The sequence below is a fragment of the Myxine glutinosa genome, chromosome 7 (genome assembly GCF_964187855.1).
Source record: "Myxine glutinosa chromosome 7, kmMyxGlut1.1, whole genome shotgun sequence".
In the NCBI taxonomy this organism is placed as follows: domain Eukaryota; kingdom Metazoa; phylum Chordata; class Myxini; order Myxiniformes; family Myxinidae; genus Myxine; species Myxine glutinosa.
This window is the reverse complement of record NC_136267.1, coordinates 147,804,602-147,822,227: the sequence shown is the minus strand read 5'-3', so window position 1 is coordinate 147,822,227 and position 17,626 is coordinate 147,804,602. Positions and strand designations below refer to the sequence as shown.

At 41.3% G+C, this 17,626-nt stretch overlaps 1 protein-coding gene and 1 long non-coding RNA gene across 14 annotated transcripts in view; one reads left to right on the top strand and one right to left on the bottom strand.

Moving 5' to 3' along the window:
• LOC137431732 (uncharacterized) overlaps nucleotides 1–17,626 on the bottom strand; it is a 103,775-nt gene that overhangs the window by 10,561 nt on the left and 75,588 nt on the right. The window lies entirely within an intron of this gene.
• Nucleotides 1–17,626, top strand: part of XYLB (xylulokinase) — a 181,419-nt gene that overhangs the window by 157,215 nt on the left and 6,578 nt on the right. For 8 of the 13 annotated variants that reach the window (XM_068123363.2, XM_078782404.1, XM_078782397.1 and 5 more), the window contains 2 exons: nucleotides 10,310–10,397; nucleotides 14,641–14,735. In XM_068123363.2, the coding sequence (XP_067979464.2) occupies nucleotides 10,310–10,397; nucleotides 14,641–14,735 (183 nt within the window). The remainder of the gene's footprint in view (nucleotides 1–10,309; nucleotides 10,398–14,640; nucleotides 14,736–17,626) is intronic. The other 5 variants (XM_078782402.1, XM_078782399.1, XM_078782401.1 and 2 more) reach the window with 1 other exon arrangement.

Sequence of the window (17,626 nt, the reverse complement as noted above, 5' to 3'; positions counted from 1 at the left end):
TCATCAGAATCTGTAACTTTAAAAAAAAAAAATTTTTTGTCATTAATCGAATAATTAAATAATTAATCGATTAATTGATTAATTAATAAATCAAAAATATCCTTTGCAGCCAAATCACCTGGTCATTGGCATGTCCAAATATCAGCTTCCTAACTCAAAAGGTGCCTGAGTTAATAATGGTCAGAAGAGAAATGAAATTTAATTAATTAAATAAGTACTTAATTAAACGCTAATAATTAAATAACTCCTCAATTAATTGATTATTCAAAAAACAAAAAATACCGTATTTGACAAAGGACTTGCTCACTACTGTGCCGAAATTTCAGCTTCCTAGCTCAAAGGATGGCTGAGATATCGCCCGGACAACCAAGAAAACAAGAAAGAAAACAAACAAGAAAACAAACAAGTACACATACATTCAAAGTACACCGCCCCATGCCAAATAATTAAATATGCTGCAGCGCGGCATTGCCGGGGCGCCTCCGGCGCCCGGCAATACCGCAGTGCAGCTCATTGAGGCTGCATTGGGAGGGAGAGGTGTACACTAATTGATTGATTAATTGTATAATTAAAATCAATAAAAGATTATCACAAAATATTTTCATAATCAATTGGCTAATCGCATAACTAAACCACTGGTGCTTCATCCGAAGATGTATCTTTTAGAAATTTAATTAAATAAGTCATTTATAAAAAATTCATTGATTACTCAATAAATAATTAATCGATTAATCAATAAATAATTAATAGATGAAATGATTAATCAATAAATCAAAAATATCCTTGATAGCCACATCACTTGGTCACTCATGTCCAAATATTAGCTTCCCAGCTCAAAAGGTGCCTGAGATATTGGCCAAATGAGAAAGAAAATAAATAAATGATTAATAATGAATATAAATAAATAATAATCATAAAAAAATTAAATTATTAATCAATTTGGTCAGAGAACACATAAACTACCACTATTTCATCAGAATCTGTAACTTTAAAAAAAAAAAATTTTTTTGTCATTAATCGAATAATTAAATAATTAATCGATTAATTGATTAATTAATAAATCAAAAATATCATTTGCAGCCAAATCACCTGGTCATTGGCATGTCCAAATATCAGCTTCCTAACTCAAAAGGTGCCTGAGTTAATGGTCAGAAGAGAAAGGAAATTTAATTAATTAAATAAGAACTTAATTAATCGCTAATAATTAAATAACTCCTTAATTTATTGATTAATCAAAAAAAAAAAAATACCGTATTTGACAAAGGACTTGCTCACTACTGTGCCGAAATTTCAGCTTCCTAGCTCAAAGGATGGCTGAGATATCGTCCGGACAACCAAGAAAGAAAACAAACAAACAAGAAAGAAAGCAAGAAAACAAACAAGAAACCAGAGTGAAAACTGAGTACTCTCTTTCAGCGTGCGTCACTGCCGAGCCCCCTTCGGTGCCCAGCAATGACGATTTGCAATGCCTGGAGATGGCATAGGAAAGGAGCGGTGTACAACAAGTACACATACATTCAAAGTACACCGCCCCATGCCAAATAATTAAATATGCTGCAGCGCGGCATTGCCGGGGCGCCTCCGGCGCCCGGCAATACCGCAGTGCAGCTCATTGAGGCTGCATTGGGAGGGAGAGGTGTACACTAATTGATTGATTAATTGTATAATTAAAATCAATAAAAGATTATCACAAAATATTTTCATAATCAATTGGCTAATCGCATAACTAAACCACTAGTGCTTCATCCGAAGATGTATCTTTTAGAAATTTAATTAAATAAGTCATTTATAAAAAATTAAATAATTAATTGATTACTCAATAAATAATTAATCGATTAATCAATAAATAATTAATAGATGAAATGATTAATCAATAAATCAAAAATATCCTTGATAGCCACATCACTTGGTCACTTATGTCCAAATATTAGCTTCCCAGCTCAAAAGGTGCCTGAGATATTGGCCAAATGAGAAAGAAAATAAATAAATGATTAATAATGAAAATAAATAAATAATAATCATAAAAAAATTAAATTATTAATCAATTTGGTCAGAGAACACATAAACTACCACTATTTCATCAGAATCTGTAACTTAAAAAAAAAATTTTTTTGGGTCATTAATCGAATAATTAAATAATTAATCGATTAATTGATTAATTAATAAATCAAAAATATCCTTTGCAGCCAAATCACCTGGTCATTGGCATGTCCAAATATCAGCTTCCTAACTCAAAAGGTGCCTGAGTTAATAATGGTCAGAAGAGAAATGAAATTTAATTAATTAAATAAGTACTTAATTAAACGCTAATAATTAAATAACTCCTCAATTAATTGATTATTCAAAAAACAAAAAATACCGTATTTGACAAAGGACTTGCTCACGACTGTGCCGAAATTTCAGCTTCCTAGCTCAAAGGATGGCTGAGATATCGTCCGGACAACCAAGAAAGAAAACAAACAAGAAAGAAAGAAAACAAGTACACATACATTCAAAGTACACCGCCCCATGCCAAATAATTAAATATGCTGCAGCGCGGCATTGCCGGGGCGCCTCCGGCGCCCGGCAATACCGCAGTGCAGCTCATTGAGGCTGCATTGGGAGGGAGAGGTGTACACTAATTGATTGATTAATTGTATAATTAAAATCAATAAAAGATTATCACAAAATATTTTCATAATCAATTGGCTAATCGCATAACTAAACCAGTAGTGCTTCATCCGAAGATGTATCTTTTAGAAATTTAATTAAATAAGTCATTTATAAAAAATTAAATAATTAATTGATTACTCAATAAATAATTAATCGATTAATCAATAAATACTTAATAGATGAAATGATTAATCAATAAATCAAAAATATCCTTGATAGCCACATCACTTGGTCACTCATGTCCAAATATTAGCTTCCCAGCTCAAAAGGTGCCTGAGATATTGGCCAAATGAGAAAGAAAATAAATAAATGATTAATAATGAAAATAAATAAATAATAATCATAAAAAAATTAAATTATTAATCAATTTGGTCAGAGAACACATAAACTACCACTATTTCATCAGAATCTGTAACTTAAAAAAAAAAAAATTTTTTGTCATTAATCGAATAATTAAATAATTAATCGATTAATTGATTAATTAATAAATCAAAAATATCCTTTGCAGCCAAATCACCTGGTCATTGGCATGTCCAAATATCAGCTTCCTAACTCAAAAGGTGCCTGAGTTAATAATGGTCAGAAGATAAATGAAATTTTATTAATTAAATAAGTACTTAATTAAACGCTAATAATTAAATAACTCCTCAATTAATTGATTATTCAAAAAACAAAAAATACCGTATTTGACAAAGGACTTGCTCACTACTGTGCCGAAATTTCAGCTTCCTAGCTCAAAGGATGGCTGAGATATCGTCCGGACAACCAAGAAAGCAAACAAGAAAGAAAACAAACAAGAAAACAAACAAGAAAGAAACCAGAGTGAAAACTGAGTACTCTCTTTCAGCGTGCGTCACTGCCGAGCCCCCTTTGGTGCCCGGCAATGACGATTTGCAATGCCTGGAGATGGCATAGGAAAGGAGCGGTGTACAACAAGTACACATACATTCAAAGTACACCGCCCCATGCCAAATAATTAAATATGCTGCAGCGCGGCATTGCCGGGGCGCCTCCGGCGCCCGGCAATACCGCAGTGCAGCTCATTGAGGCTGCATTGGGAGGGAGAGGTGTACACTAATTGATTGATTAATTGTATAATTAAAATCAATAAAAGATTATCACAAAATATTTTCATAATCAATTGGCTAATCGCATAACTAAACCAGTAGTGCTTCATCCGAAGATGTATCTTTTAGAAATTTAATTAAATAAGTCATTTATAAAAAATTAAATAATTAATTGATTACTCAATAAATAATTAATCGATTAATCAATAAATACTTAATAGATGAAATGATTAATCAATAAATCAAAAATATCCTTGATAGCCACATCACTTGGTCACTCATGTCCAAATATTAGCTTCCCAGCTCAAAAGGTGCCTGAGATATTGGCCAAATGAGAAAGAAAATAAATAAATGATTAATAATGAAAATAAATAAATAATAATCATAAAAAAATTAAATTATTAATCAATTTGGTCAGAGAACACATAAACTACCACTATTTCATCAGAATCTGTAACTTAAAAAAAAAAAATTTTTTTGTCATTAATCGAATAATTAAATAATTAATCGATTAATTGATTAATTAATAAATCAAAAATATCCTTTGCAGCCAAATCACCTGGTCATTGGCATGTCCAAATATCAGCTTCCTAACTCAAAAGGTGCCTGAGTTAATAATGGTCAGAAGATAAATGAAATTTAATTAATTAAATAAGTACTTAATTAAACGCTAATAATTAAATAACTCCTCAATTAATTGATTATTCAAAAAACAAAAAATACCGTATTTGACAAAGGACTTGCTCACTACTGTGCCGAAATTTCAGCTTCCTAGCTCAAAGGATGGCTGAGATATCGTCCGGACAACCAAGAAAGAAAGAAAACAAGAAATCAACCAGAGTGAAAACTGAGTACTCTCTTTCAGCGTGCGTCACTGCCGAGCCCCCTTCGGTGCCCAGCAATGACGATTTGCAATGCCTGGAGATGGCATAGGAAAGGTGCGGTGTACAACAAACAAACAAGAAACCAGAGTGAAAACTGAGTACTCTCTTTCAGCGTGCGTCACTGCCGAGCCCCCTTTGGTGCCCGGCAATGACGATTTGCAATGCCTGGAGATGGCATAGGAAAGGAGCGGTGTACAACAAGAAACCAGAGTGAAAACTGAGTACTCTCTTTCAGCGTGCGTCACTGCCGAGCCCCCTTCGGTGCCCGGCAATGACGATTTGCAATGCCTGGAGGTGGCATAGGAAAGGAGCGGTGTACAAAAAAAAATCTCAAAGATGATCAAGAGAAATGGGAGGCACCTGAGCCTAAATTTCAAGTGTCATAGCAAAAGGTCTGAATACTTATGCAAATGTGATATTTCAGTTTTTTATTTTTAATAAATTTGCAAAACTTTCTAAAATCCTGTTTTCTCTTTGTCGTTATGGGGTATTGAGTGTAGATTGATGAGGGAAAAAATGAATTTAAACGATTTCAGCATAAGGCTGCAACATAACAAAATGTGAAAAAAGTGAAGTTGGGCTGAATACTTTCTGAATGCACTGTATATGTCTGAACCTTGTGAGCGAAATATCTTGAGAAATAAACGAACGACTAACTTCTAATCTGGTGTGTGGGTGTATCTACGCATAAGGAAGAACCCTATTGAAAATTGGGTCGCCACGTCAAATTCCAAGATGGCCGCCTTGCGTCTTTCACTTTGTCAACTCACATCACTTCACCGACGGGGGACCTAGGCGCCACGCTTGTTTAATTCTCTGTCTCGTTCATAGTTTTAGATTGCAGACAAAGTATCATTTAACTCTATCGGCATACACAGGCCTGAATAAATTCCTTTCACACTGGGTAAGACAAAATTGCTTGGAACTTGGCTTACATCAACATCTTGGCATGATGTTCATTTGTGAACTGTGGAATTGATTTGAAAATGTGTCTCATCATGAGTACTGTAGATGAGATATTTTTGTAACGAGCACTGAATACTAGAATTGCAGTAAATTGAGATTAATATTGGTTTGAAATGAACAATAATAGCCAGTAATTGTGAATGATGTGCATTATTTTCACAAATTGTCACATTTATGATGATGTCACGATACTGAGACTGTTTTATCATGGTCACTAGTTTCTCCATAATATTGAATGAAACGATTGGTTAATCTCAGTTTGTTTGATATTCCAGTTTTTCGTTTTTACCAGACATGTTTCCTGTGAATCTGTGAATGAGGTGCAAACCTCTGACAGATAAATATTAAATAATTACATGTCCATTTCATTGTGACCTAATCACGTGATGCTGCATCATTGCGAATGTTTTCATGTGGGGATCCAACGTGGAAGTAACAATCTTAATACCAGGTATGTCCACATTTGGCAGCAATCACTGCATTGCACCTTCGTCGCATTGACCACGTGAGCACTCAAACCTGATCTTGGGGAATGACAATCCACGCCAGAATCAATCCTGTTCCAGGTCATCGAGGGTCTGTGGCAAGGTTTGAATGTGACGATTGATGAAATCCCAGAGATGTTCAATTGTATGTTCTAGCCAGGGTCATGACGTTAACTTTGAAGTTAACAAGAGCATTCCTTGTTCGAATTGTCAGGTGAGCTGGAGCGTTATTGTGCATCTATATAATAATAGCGTAAGGACTCGACTTTGTTATCCCTTTTACGCCGCACCCAGTGACCCGATGCCCACGGCACTAATGGATTTACGATCTACGAACCGCGCTCTTTGTTTATCACGTACAGACATACTCGAAAAATCTGAATTAGCCGACGTTGGGGCCCAAAAGCATCCGATTAATTGCCGATACGACGCCATCTTACGACGCCATCGTATTGGCGTCTGCTGGGCGAAGGCGAAGCGAGCCGTCCGCTGATTGGACAGTCGAAGGCGAAAGCAAGCCGTCCACTGAGTGGACAATCCAGAGCATGCATTTGTGCCGGTGTCGGCGATCGTTGTTCATATACACACTCTTCATTCTCATCTTTCTTCCTAACTCTTACTCGGACAAGCAAATCCCCGATGCCATCCATAATGGTACACTCTATCCATACACCACATCCTCCCTTCCGTGGATGTTCCACAGGTTTCGGCTAGTAAAGATGATTCCTGGACCATGTTGTTGAAGGGGAAACAACACTTGTTGCTGTAAAATATCATTAATGTGTCAATCTGCCATCAGATTGCCATGGATATTGATCAAGTTGGTGTGAAAGATTTCAGCAATACAACCCCACATCATGAAACTTCCACGTGTAATATTTGTGGCGTCCTGGACACAGATTGGAGCCTTTCGCTCATTGCGTCTTCTCAACACCTGTGTATGGTTATCCTGCTTTTCAAGGAGAAACGTGGATTCGTCACTGAACATAGCACTTGCCCACTGCCTCTGTGTCCATCGGACATGCTGATTTAACCACTGCAAGCATGCTTGGATGGTGTTGCCGTGTAAGTTTTGGACGCTGAAAGGGATCATGAGTACGATCCCTACATCACGGAGACGCCTCAACACGGTGTTGAAACCTATCTTGAGGTCCAGGGAGTGTTTGCAGTATTCTGGGCAGTTTGAAAACGATTGTGTCGATGGGTCATGCGAATGTATCAATCTTGAGCGGAAGTCGTTATCCTGCGATGTCCACTTCTTGGCATATCTCATGTTGAACTCGTGGCTTCATAACTTCTGCTATTGTCGGAAACAGTTCCACTCCTTATGTTAAAGAGGCTTGCAATATAACTAATGGAAGATGCTGGTTGAAAATGTCCAATAATTTGATTCCTGTCATTTTCTGACAGACGTGGTCTTGTAATGCATTGTGACCTCCATGACCGAAGGTGGACAGAGGTTATATTTTCACCCCTGTTTGTTTGTCTATCTGTCTACTGTTCTGTCTGACTGTGAATAGGATATCTCAAAAAGATATGGACGGATTTTGACGAAACTTGGCAGACAGTTGGATATGTGACAAGGACAAATTGATTAGCTTTTAGTGAAGATCTGGTTTCGGCCTATCAGTGGGATCATTTATTTTTGCCATTTCTTTTCGGCAACGGTTGCGAGAGTGAGATTTGCATGGAAGAAGTTTCGGGAACTGAGTGGCGTGCTGACGAGGAGGGGAGTGTCGCTGAAGCTGAAGGGAAAGGTGTATGCCGCATGTGTGAGAAGTGTTATGATTTATGGGAGCGAGACATGGGTAATGAATGTAGAGCAGCACCGAAGGCTGGAAAGGGTGGAAATGGTGGAAATGCGAATGGTTCGGTGGATGTGCGGAGTATCGTTGAGAGAGAGGAAGACAAATGATGAATTGCGAAAAATGATGGGAATAGAGCCTGTGATTAATGCTGTGAAGAGGAACAGGTTGAGATGGTTTGGTCATGTGTTGAGGAAGGATGAAAGTGACTGGTTGAGAAGAGTGATGGAAATGAATGTAGAAGGAAGTAGAGGACGGGGAAGACCGAGAAAGACTTGGCTAAAGATGGTGAAAGAAGAAATGCGGGCAAGGGGGTTAACAAGGAGAGATGCAGAAAATAGGTAAAATGGAGAAGATTGTCATGGGGACCGCAAGGCTAACCCCCGCTCTAGCAGGGAAAATGGCCTTAAAATGCATGTTGTTGTTGTTGTGGGATACAAAATGTAGACTGTTCAGCCTGGTGGATGTATACAAGCATGTTGTAGCGGTTACCTTATTCGCATGTCGCGGTTAACTTATTCGCATGTCGCGGTTAACTTATTCGCATGTGACGGTTACCTTATGTTTGGTCATAATCCACATGCACGGGCCTGTGGGGCTTTTGGTTGTGTGGAAGTGACGCACGCGCGGTTGTGGAGCCACGCCCTCCGAAGAGGGTTTTGGCTTTATAAAAGCTGTACCACTTCCATTCGCGTTTAGTGTGCTGGAGATTTCTGTACGAATAAACGAGCTTCGAACCCTACGAAATGGCCTCGTCTTCTCGCCTTCCGCAACTCCTAAACTGGTGACCCCGGCTGCCCCCGAACGGATTCGGGGGCTGCAAACGAACACGGCAAGTGCGCCCTGGCCAGGGAAGCCACCTAAACTGGTGACCTCGGCTTCTCCCGAACGGATGCGGGCGCGGTTTCGAATGCAGTTTCGATCGAACTGCCGGAGTTTCGGAAACGACGAGCGGCCATGTGGTTCGCGCACCGCACTCAGCTCCTCCTCTACGAACAGAGGGGCGAGCCTGCTCCAGGACCCTCCGAAGGAACGCAGTTACGAGATGTGGGTGGCACTGCTGCTCATCTCTTGCGCGCGCACTGACGTTGGCGGCTCGGCTGCTTCGTTACCTTAGCGCGCACTACTGCTCACAACTCGCGCAACTACTACTCCTACCCTGAAGCCTTGGGAGGCCTGCGAGGAACCTCGGCAGCCTCCTCCGAGGCCTTGACCAGCCCCTCGGTCGGCTCAACCCCACGGCGGCGTTTTTTCGCGCGTACCGAGGCCGAGCACTGCTCGAGCCTTCTCGGCACTGCCGAGCGCGCCTGCGAACTACGTACATGCCCGTGGGAGTGCATTCTGGGGGGGCGTATGTAGCGGTTACCTTATTCGCATGTCGCGGTTAACTTATTCGCATGTGACGGTTAACTTATTCGCATGTGACGGTTACCTTATGTTTGGTCATAATCCACGTGCACGGGCCTGTGGGGCTTTTGGTTGTGTGGAAGTGACGCACGCGCGGTTGTCGAGCCACGCCCTCCGAAGAGGGTTTTGGCTTTATAAAAGCTCTACCACTTCCGTTCGCGTTTAGTGTGCTGGAGATTTCTGTACGAATAAACGAGCTTCGAACCCGATGAAATGGCCTCGTCTTCTCGCCTTCCGCAACTCCTAAAATGTAATCGGTGTCTTTCTTTTGGTGTTGGTGGTGTCTCGTGTCTCGGATAGACTGTTGCAAATTTCCTGAGAACGCCTCTAAAAACCTGAGGGTGCATAAATTGCACGTGCTGAACGATTATTGCAAGAAGCAATACTATAGCTGCGTGGAAATGTGCAATCAGGTGTTCTGCACATCCATTGTGCCATAAAAGCACTTTGAAATGAATGCTGGACCAGTCCTTCAACAATTACATTATCAATCCTACATGTTCGGAGTTTAATGGTGCAGAGTGTACTAGCTATTCTTGTTCTTTTGTATGCAGCACATGGCTGTGAGAAGCATCATCAGCTTGTGGGGGTGTGGCTGTGCCACTGTTTTTTATAGCAGGTACCCTGGCCAAATTGCAAATTCCTTCTCAATGCCCCTCCCCTTCACTGTAGGTTAGATCAATCATTTGTAATTTCTTCAGGGTGCCAGCGATAACTCATCTACTCTTAATAAGAAGGGCAATGTTGGATCTTTAACGTCCACCAACTCATGGCAGCAGACTGGATGCCGATTTTAACGGCCATCTGAGTGACAGTGTACACATTGATGCTGACCTTAAATGGCATCAACTCATCAGAAACGTGGATTGCAAATATTTAAATTTGCATTTGCTCTTTTATCTTTTCAACCTGTTCTATGTAAAATTCAACAATCTCTGTCCAAGCACACTGGACAGGAATTATGTTCACCCTGTTTAAAATTTCCACACTGTACTTTGTTTTAATTGCGACATACCTACTTTATACATCTTTGTCCATACCAGGTGTTGGCCGACGTTTTTGATGTCCCTGTGTACACATTGGAGACAACCAACTCCGCTTGTCTCGGAGCTGCTTATCAAGCTAGATTTGGTGAGTCAATTTCCTACTGCCAGTCTAAAGTACTTTTTCAGACATCACTCGGTGGGAAATGCAAACCTACCCTGAAATGTATCACATACTTGGGAAGAGATGGCACAAAAAACCAAAATAAGGAGTTGGGGGGGAAAAATAAAAACCAGAAAGTATCTACAGAAAGTGAAGAATTACTTTTGTGTGAAATAAAGTGAAATAGAAAGAAAGTGAAAATAAAGAAGAAAAGTGAAATAAAAAAGGCAGCGATTAATTAAAATTAAACTTGCAATGCCCAGTGTGTCCACAAATGTCCGAGAACAGAAATATCGGTTCCATGAAGTACGTTGTATCCATGCAGTGCATTGCCAATAGACTACCTGTCCTTCACCTACAATACAATGCTGTTGAGCTTGAATCAAGCAAAACATTCAGCTAGATGTACCATCACACATCGCATATCGGATGCATCGTCACAAGTGTTCGACTCCTGGGTTGTGTTAACCCTTCAGTATCCCAAGTCCCCATTGGAATCGAGTAATTTTTTAAAATGCGACTTGAGTCCGACTCAAGAACAAGGTCTAGAGGAGAAGTCCTCTAAATGTCTAGAGGACATTCTAGAGGAAGGTCTAGAGGAGAAGTCCTCCAAATGTCTAAAAGGCCACCAAGAATGCAAGGGTACTAGAACAACAAAAGAGCTTACTGGCAAACATAGAAAGGAAAGGATGTAGGGAAATGAAGGTAAATGAAGGTAGAAATGAAGGTATGTTGTCCCGGTTTCCTGGTCATGGTTGCTGTTGGTCCTCCGAGTGATCAGTTTCCATAAAGTTAAGTAATCGTTCCGGATTAGTCTGGTGACTAATCAGTCACCACCTACAAACACCTACAATTAACACCTCCTCCGAGTGATCAGTTTCCATAAAGTTAAGTAATCGTTCCGGATTAGTCTGTGCTGGCGTCGATTATATGTCCTCTGTTTGTGTCGATTGTTCTTCCTATTGAGTGCTCACTCCCATATATTTTTGTGCTCATTCTATTTATTTTGTTCCTGGGTCTCAGGCTTGGATTGTTTTGGGCCTACCGATTTTGTTTTTCCAACTGTTTCCCATATACACTCACCACCTCTCCATCCCCTCTGCCCCATTGTTGATCACTCTCACGTTAATTACTTCCTTATACATTCTGTTCGATAAAAATATTAAAAAACCCCCAAAATGTTCTTTACCTCATGTTTTCTTTGTCTATCTTACTTTTTGTTGACCACGTATTTGGTAGGCCCTCCTCCTCACGCATGTCTCGCTAAATTTTTCCCGCGTTATTGTCCCTTTCTAACATGCTTCAAAACATTTCCCTTTTTCCTTTCTTCCTTCTCAAAACAACCTCACATTTTAATAATTAAATATCAATCATCATCATCATCCATTCTTAACTCATTATTAATTAATTCAGTCCCAAACTTTCATTTCTCTACTGCATTCTTCTTCTTCCTCCCCTCTCACTCCATAAATTTTAAACCTTTTAAAACCACAATTTTAAAATGTTCAGTCGTCCCACATACTTGCTTCCAAACACCTTTCTCCCATACTCCCGGTTCTCCACCTCTGGATGACTCCTAAACTAGTGCCTCAGGTAGCGTTGGCTTTCTTCAAGCCTTTAATCATCATTGCCATCCCAATCCTGAGGTCTGTCTTCTTCTCTGTCTGAAGTCTGTCTTCCAATATTATAAGCAGGATAATGCAATCTGTCATTGCAATTAACATCAAATTATTCCTTTCTTCAATCGCCTGATCTCAGATCGTTAGTTCGGTTTCAGACCTGGTCATTCTACCCTGGACATGCTGCTCCAACTCTCCCAACAATGGATGGAAGCCCTCAATCTCAGACATGAGATCACGGCCATCTCTCTGGACATAGAGCATTTGATACAGTCTGGCACCCTGCCTTTATCTCCAAACTCTCTGCTATGGCACCCAAGGCCAACTACTCACATGGATCACTCAATTCCTCCACCCCCAATCCATAGTCAGTGTGTAGCTCTTAAGGGGGTTCTCTCATCTCCTCTCCCTGTCAAGGCTGGAGTTCTCCAAGGCAGTGTTTTCGGCTCAGTGTTGTTCCTCATCTTCATCAATGATCTTCCTGATTCTGTGGAAAATCATGATTATCTCTTTGCTGATAAGTCCACCCTCTGTCATATCATCTCTCATCCTTCAAACAGGCAGGTAGCAGCCTCTTCCCTCTCTGCAGACATTGATATAATCAGGAGTTGGCAAAACACTTGGAATATGTCTCTCAACCCCGACAAATCACACAAACTCACCCTGTCTCCCTGAAAGGACCATAAAGACTACTTCATAAAGACGACTACCTCTGGGCCCCACCATCAGACATCATCTTTCTTGGGCAGATCATATTTCCAAGATGGCCTCCAAAGCCAGCTACTGACTGGGCATCCTTTGTTGTGTAAGGTCTTTCCTTGGCCAATCTAGACTTGTGACAACCTAAAGACCTTAATTTGCAGCTTGATGGAGTACTGCTCTCCCCCTTGGGTTGGTCCCCCTGCCCTCAACACACCTTGCCCTTCTTGATACCGTAGAAAGCAAGACCCTCAAAATCATTGGGATCTCCTGTGAAGAAGCTGAGTGTCTAGGCCTGTTACTCTAACATCGCAGAGTGTTACTGTGTTACTCTCACAACACATTCTACCACCTCGATTTTGGTCTTGGAACCACTTCCCTCTCTTGGCTCTGTTCCTCCGATCTTTCTTCAGAGCACACACAGTCTGCCAGTAACCATCTAAGCCTGGTGTTGGCTTAATGGTTAAGGTGGCTGGTTTGAGATGTTAGGGTCTTGAGTTTGAGCACCTACCACCGTTGAATTAACACCAGGTGGTTTGACAGCCTGTCATCCTTCTGAGGTAGGCGAAATGAGTGTCAGATGACTGGTTATAGAGAGGTCATTGCATCAGCGGTAGCCGCACCCCCCAGAAAATGATGCAACCACCATCTACAGGCTGCACAAGGACCACTAGTAACCCTTTTTTTTTTTTTTGTATACAAGATCGAGGCTCGTGTAAGAGCTAATCACAAAAAAAAAAAACGGACACACAAAACACAATAAAGGGAGCGGGAGACAAGATGGGGAGAGAGAGGGAAGCACATAACTACAACAGCAGAGAACAGGGACATCGGGAGATCTGTGGGAGGGAGAGGGCTTGGGTGGAGGAGGCATGGGAAGGCGGGGGGGGGGGGGGGGGGGGTGTATATCTTCTTATTGAAGTCCCAAATTCCAAGACCACAGGTCACCTCTCATTTGTTCCTCTTTTCTCTCACCTGTGGAACCAACTTCCCAAGTCTGTTCAGTCCCATTCTTCCCTCCATCACTTCAAGACCCCCATCTATACTCATGATCTATTTTACCCCAAATTAGCCCCATTCCCATGCACCCATTTTTTCAAGTTATTATGATTTCCTCCCCTCCCCTCCCCCACCCTCCTCCTTAGCTGTTGGTTGGTTTGTTCATTTGCTGTTTCATTCCTGCCTTCACCTTCCTCTTCTTGCTGCGTTTCATTCAGCTTGTTTTCAGCTTATTCGCCCCCATGTGTCTTTCTTCCCCTCGCGCAGATCTCGCTGTCACATCTACTCTGCTGCTATTGTTTACCCCTTTCCATTTTTTCCCTTCCATTCTGCTCCAGCTCTTGCACGAGCCTCGACCATTTATACCAAAAAACATTAGGAAGAGAAAGTTAGAGGTACGAGTAAAAATGGCAGAAGAAATCGGAAAAAAAGACAAAATGTCAGCGAAGGTAATTGTGGTTCCCAGCATGTGCATATCATGAGCATATTTCCCAACTGCAATGGAAATCTGACTTCAGACAGGAGAATAACATAGATCATAGAAGTGAGAAAGAGAAACCAAGTAGCTGCTGCAGACATGGATCACTTAAGGACAATGAAAACATGCCAGCATACTTCTTGATCTAAAACAGCTGACCATGCCGCAGCCATTTCAATCTCACCAATATATTTCCATACCTTTGCTCAATGGTATTTAAAGTTGTTGAGCGCAGTCCAAATAGTGCGCTTTCAGTGAAATTATTAATAAAAGTTGATACCATTTTTCCATGGTGGTATAATTGGGCGATTATAATGGGAAAAGGTGGTAAAACGTGGGCCTAATTGATATCCGGAACGTTTATCTATCCTTTGGAGATTTTTCTGTTTCTGAAATTCAAATTACAACTGTTTGCCCCCGTCACAACCTACAGGCTTGCTTTCTGGTGAAGGAATGTCCTTCCACGATATTGTCAGCACGGCGGCTCCCCACAAACTCTCCGCCAAACCAAACCCTGCTGCAGTGCAAGTAAGGCCCGACCAAACTTGTGCTTCCCACCGAGCATGTTTGTGCTCGTTGACCACTCATCATCAAAGTTCCCCAAGTCCATTCCTCTTGTTCAAACATCTTTCTGTTTATTATTCCCATCGTCTCGCTGTCAGTTTGCGATCTCTCCTGTAGATGTTTATCACGTGGGTTCCTCCTTCTCAAAGCGTGGCACATGTGTATTTTCAAATGTCTCCAAAGCAGAACTTCAACCTTTTCTTTGTTTATGTGGCTGATCAATAAGGTGTTAGAAAACATCTTGGTTTTGAACTTTACAACCACAAATTAACTCCACCATCGCGAACTGGTTTTGGACCGGCTGGTGACTTCAAATGCACTTTGGGCACAAGAAAACATGAAAAGAGTAGAATGTAGTGACATAATTTGATGCCTTGTACATTCAAGCATTTACATGCAGACTTATTTACATGCAGATAGTTGATTGTGATCAATCTGAGTACTTTCCCACAACCCCCAGCCCCTCGGTTCTAAACTGCTTCTCATATTCACCTGGATTTTGTTTTGAAGATGTTGTGCATATATGTTTCACATTTTTGATCAATAAGTTTTGAAGTTTAATTCAAACGTTCTTCTTCACCACTATATTTTCCACATCTTTGTTCTTTGGATACGAGGCGAGCACATAGTGTACACTTCTGCGTTGTCAGTTGCCTGTGTGTTAGGGTAAAGGCAACTTACTTGGAAATCAAAAAGGTTTTTGATATTAACAATGGTAGCAAAGTAATAAAGTGGTAAAGAGTGGAGAACATGCTTGGGAGCATGCTTGCAATAAGTAAAGAGTGGAGAAATGTGAACTAGGTTCTTATGTAAGATACAGCTAGCATGTTACACAAGTCACAGTGGAGGTCAGCAGCAGTCATCACTGAGCAAAGATTTGCCCAGGCAAGTGGAAGCAAGCCCGGGCAGCCCAGGGTCAGCTAGTTTCATCACTTGTGAGCGAATAATCAGCGAACATGTAGACTGGAAACGTGCATCACCAAGGCTCCCAAGCAGCTGAGTGGGGCATGTAGCATTGGTATTCTCATGTATGTGCTACTTGTGAAGATATGCAGTGCTAGAGGAAGCCAAGAAGGGTTTGAAATAGCAAAGGACTTACCCTGTGTAGCTTGCCGTGCTTACCTTGTGTTGTGTGGCTTTTCTTGGTTGCTGCTTTTTTTGGCTGGAAGATATATATATACAGACTTGGCATTTAATATGGAATATTTTTTTTTTCTTGACTTGGGTTTACTTTCTGAACTCAGTATATCAATCTGGTGAGTTTCTTTTACCCTTCGGTGATGTCTTTGTTGAAAGAACCATGTCACTGATTGTCTTTCGCAGCAAGAAGTCAATAACAGGATTATATCACAGGGGGCGTGACAAAATGTAAGGACAGGTACATTTGACGATTGGCTTCACAATCGGGTATATAAGGGTTGTTGCGTTCTGTATTAGTGGAAAACAACTGCTGCACGTCTACAAAAGTTATTGCTGCTTCCTCTGGAGATGGTCCGTCAACTTGACAATGCTGTTTGTCATGGAGTGGTGGCTTTACGAAATTCTGGCATGAAACAGCGTGCTATTGCTCGGCAGTATGGCATCACTCAAGGTCAGGTGTCAAAGATCCTGAAAGGAAATGTTCAGAGGGGTGTCCCTACTCCAATACCGAGGCCAGGACGTCCATGCAGAACCACAAGGAGAGATGATCGCCAGCTGCACCGGTTAGTCTGCAATGGCCGTACCAAGTCAGCTAATCGGCTTAGGGCTGAGTGGCAGCAACTGACAAATGTGCCTATATCCAGAAGGCTAGTCAACCAACGACTGGTTCAAGCAGGCTATCGTGCCAGGCGTCCCCTGAGAAAGCCACGCCTGACCAGACAACACAGCCAGCGCCGATTGCAGTGGGCCAGAGAGCACCGTCAATGGCAGCCAGGACACTGGAATCACGTGACCTTCAGTGACGAGTCTAGATTTCTGGTTTATCGTCAAGATGGCCGCGTCCGAGTGCGCAGACAAGTGCATGAAGCCCACAACGAAGATTGTATAGTGCCAAGAGTCCAAGCTGGAGGTGGTGGGGTGACCGTTTGGGCTGCTTTTCATGCAGGGGGCAAAACTGACCTGGTTGTTCTGAATGGAAACCTGAACCAGTTCAAGTACAGGGTCATTCTGGAAGAAACATTGCTTCCATTTGCTCGTGCAGCCTTTCGAGGAAACTTTGTCTTCCAAGATGACAATGCACGGCCTCATCGTGCTCGCATGATCCAACACTTTCTTGCTGACCATGGTGTAGAGCATATGGAGGGGCCTGCCATGTCCCCGAATATGAATCCGATAGAGAACTTGTGGGCAGAATTAACGTGTCAAATCGACAACTTGGACCAGCAGCCTGCCTCTGTGCGTGAATTGCAGCAGGCTATTGTCACTGCATGGCAAGCGATTCCTGTCCAAGCCTTGGCAAATCTCGTGAACTGCATGCCTCAACGTGTACGTGCTCTCCTGAATGCTCGTGGGGGTTACACGAAGTACTGAACTGTAACTTTACTGTCCGTAATCCCAGTCATAATTTAGCTTTTGTTTTTGTTGAAAATCTTTCTGGCTAATGTGCAAAATAAAGAGATACTTCTGGAAAACATACAGAAGTTTAACACAGTACTGTCCGTGAATTGAGTTCGATATCAGTTTACATCACTTTCAAGGATCAATTTATTTGCTTCGAAATGTCAAATGTGGTTTTTGTTTCTTTTAAAGGTCACATTAACAAAATCTAGAATAATTTCAACATAATTCCAATGAACTTTTGGTTCTAAGTCATCTTGAAAAGTAAATTCACCCCCACAAAAAAAATATTCCATATTAAATGCCAAGTCTGTATA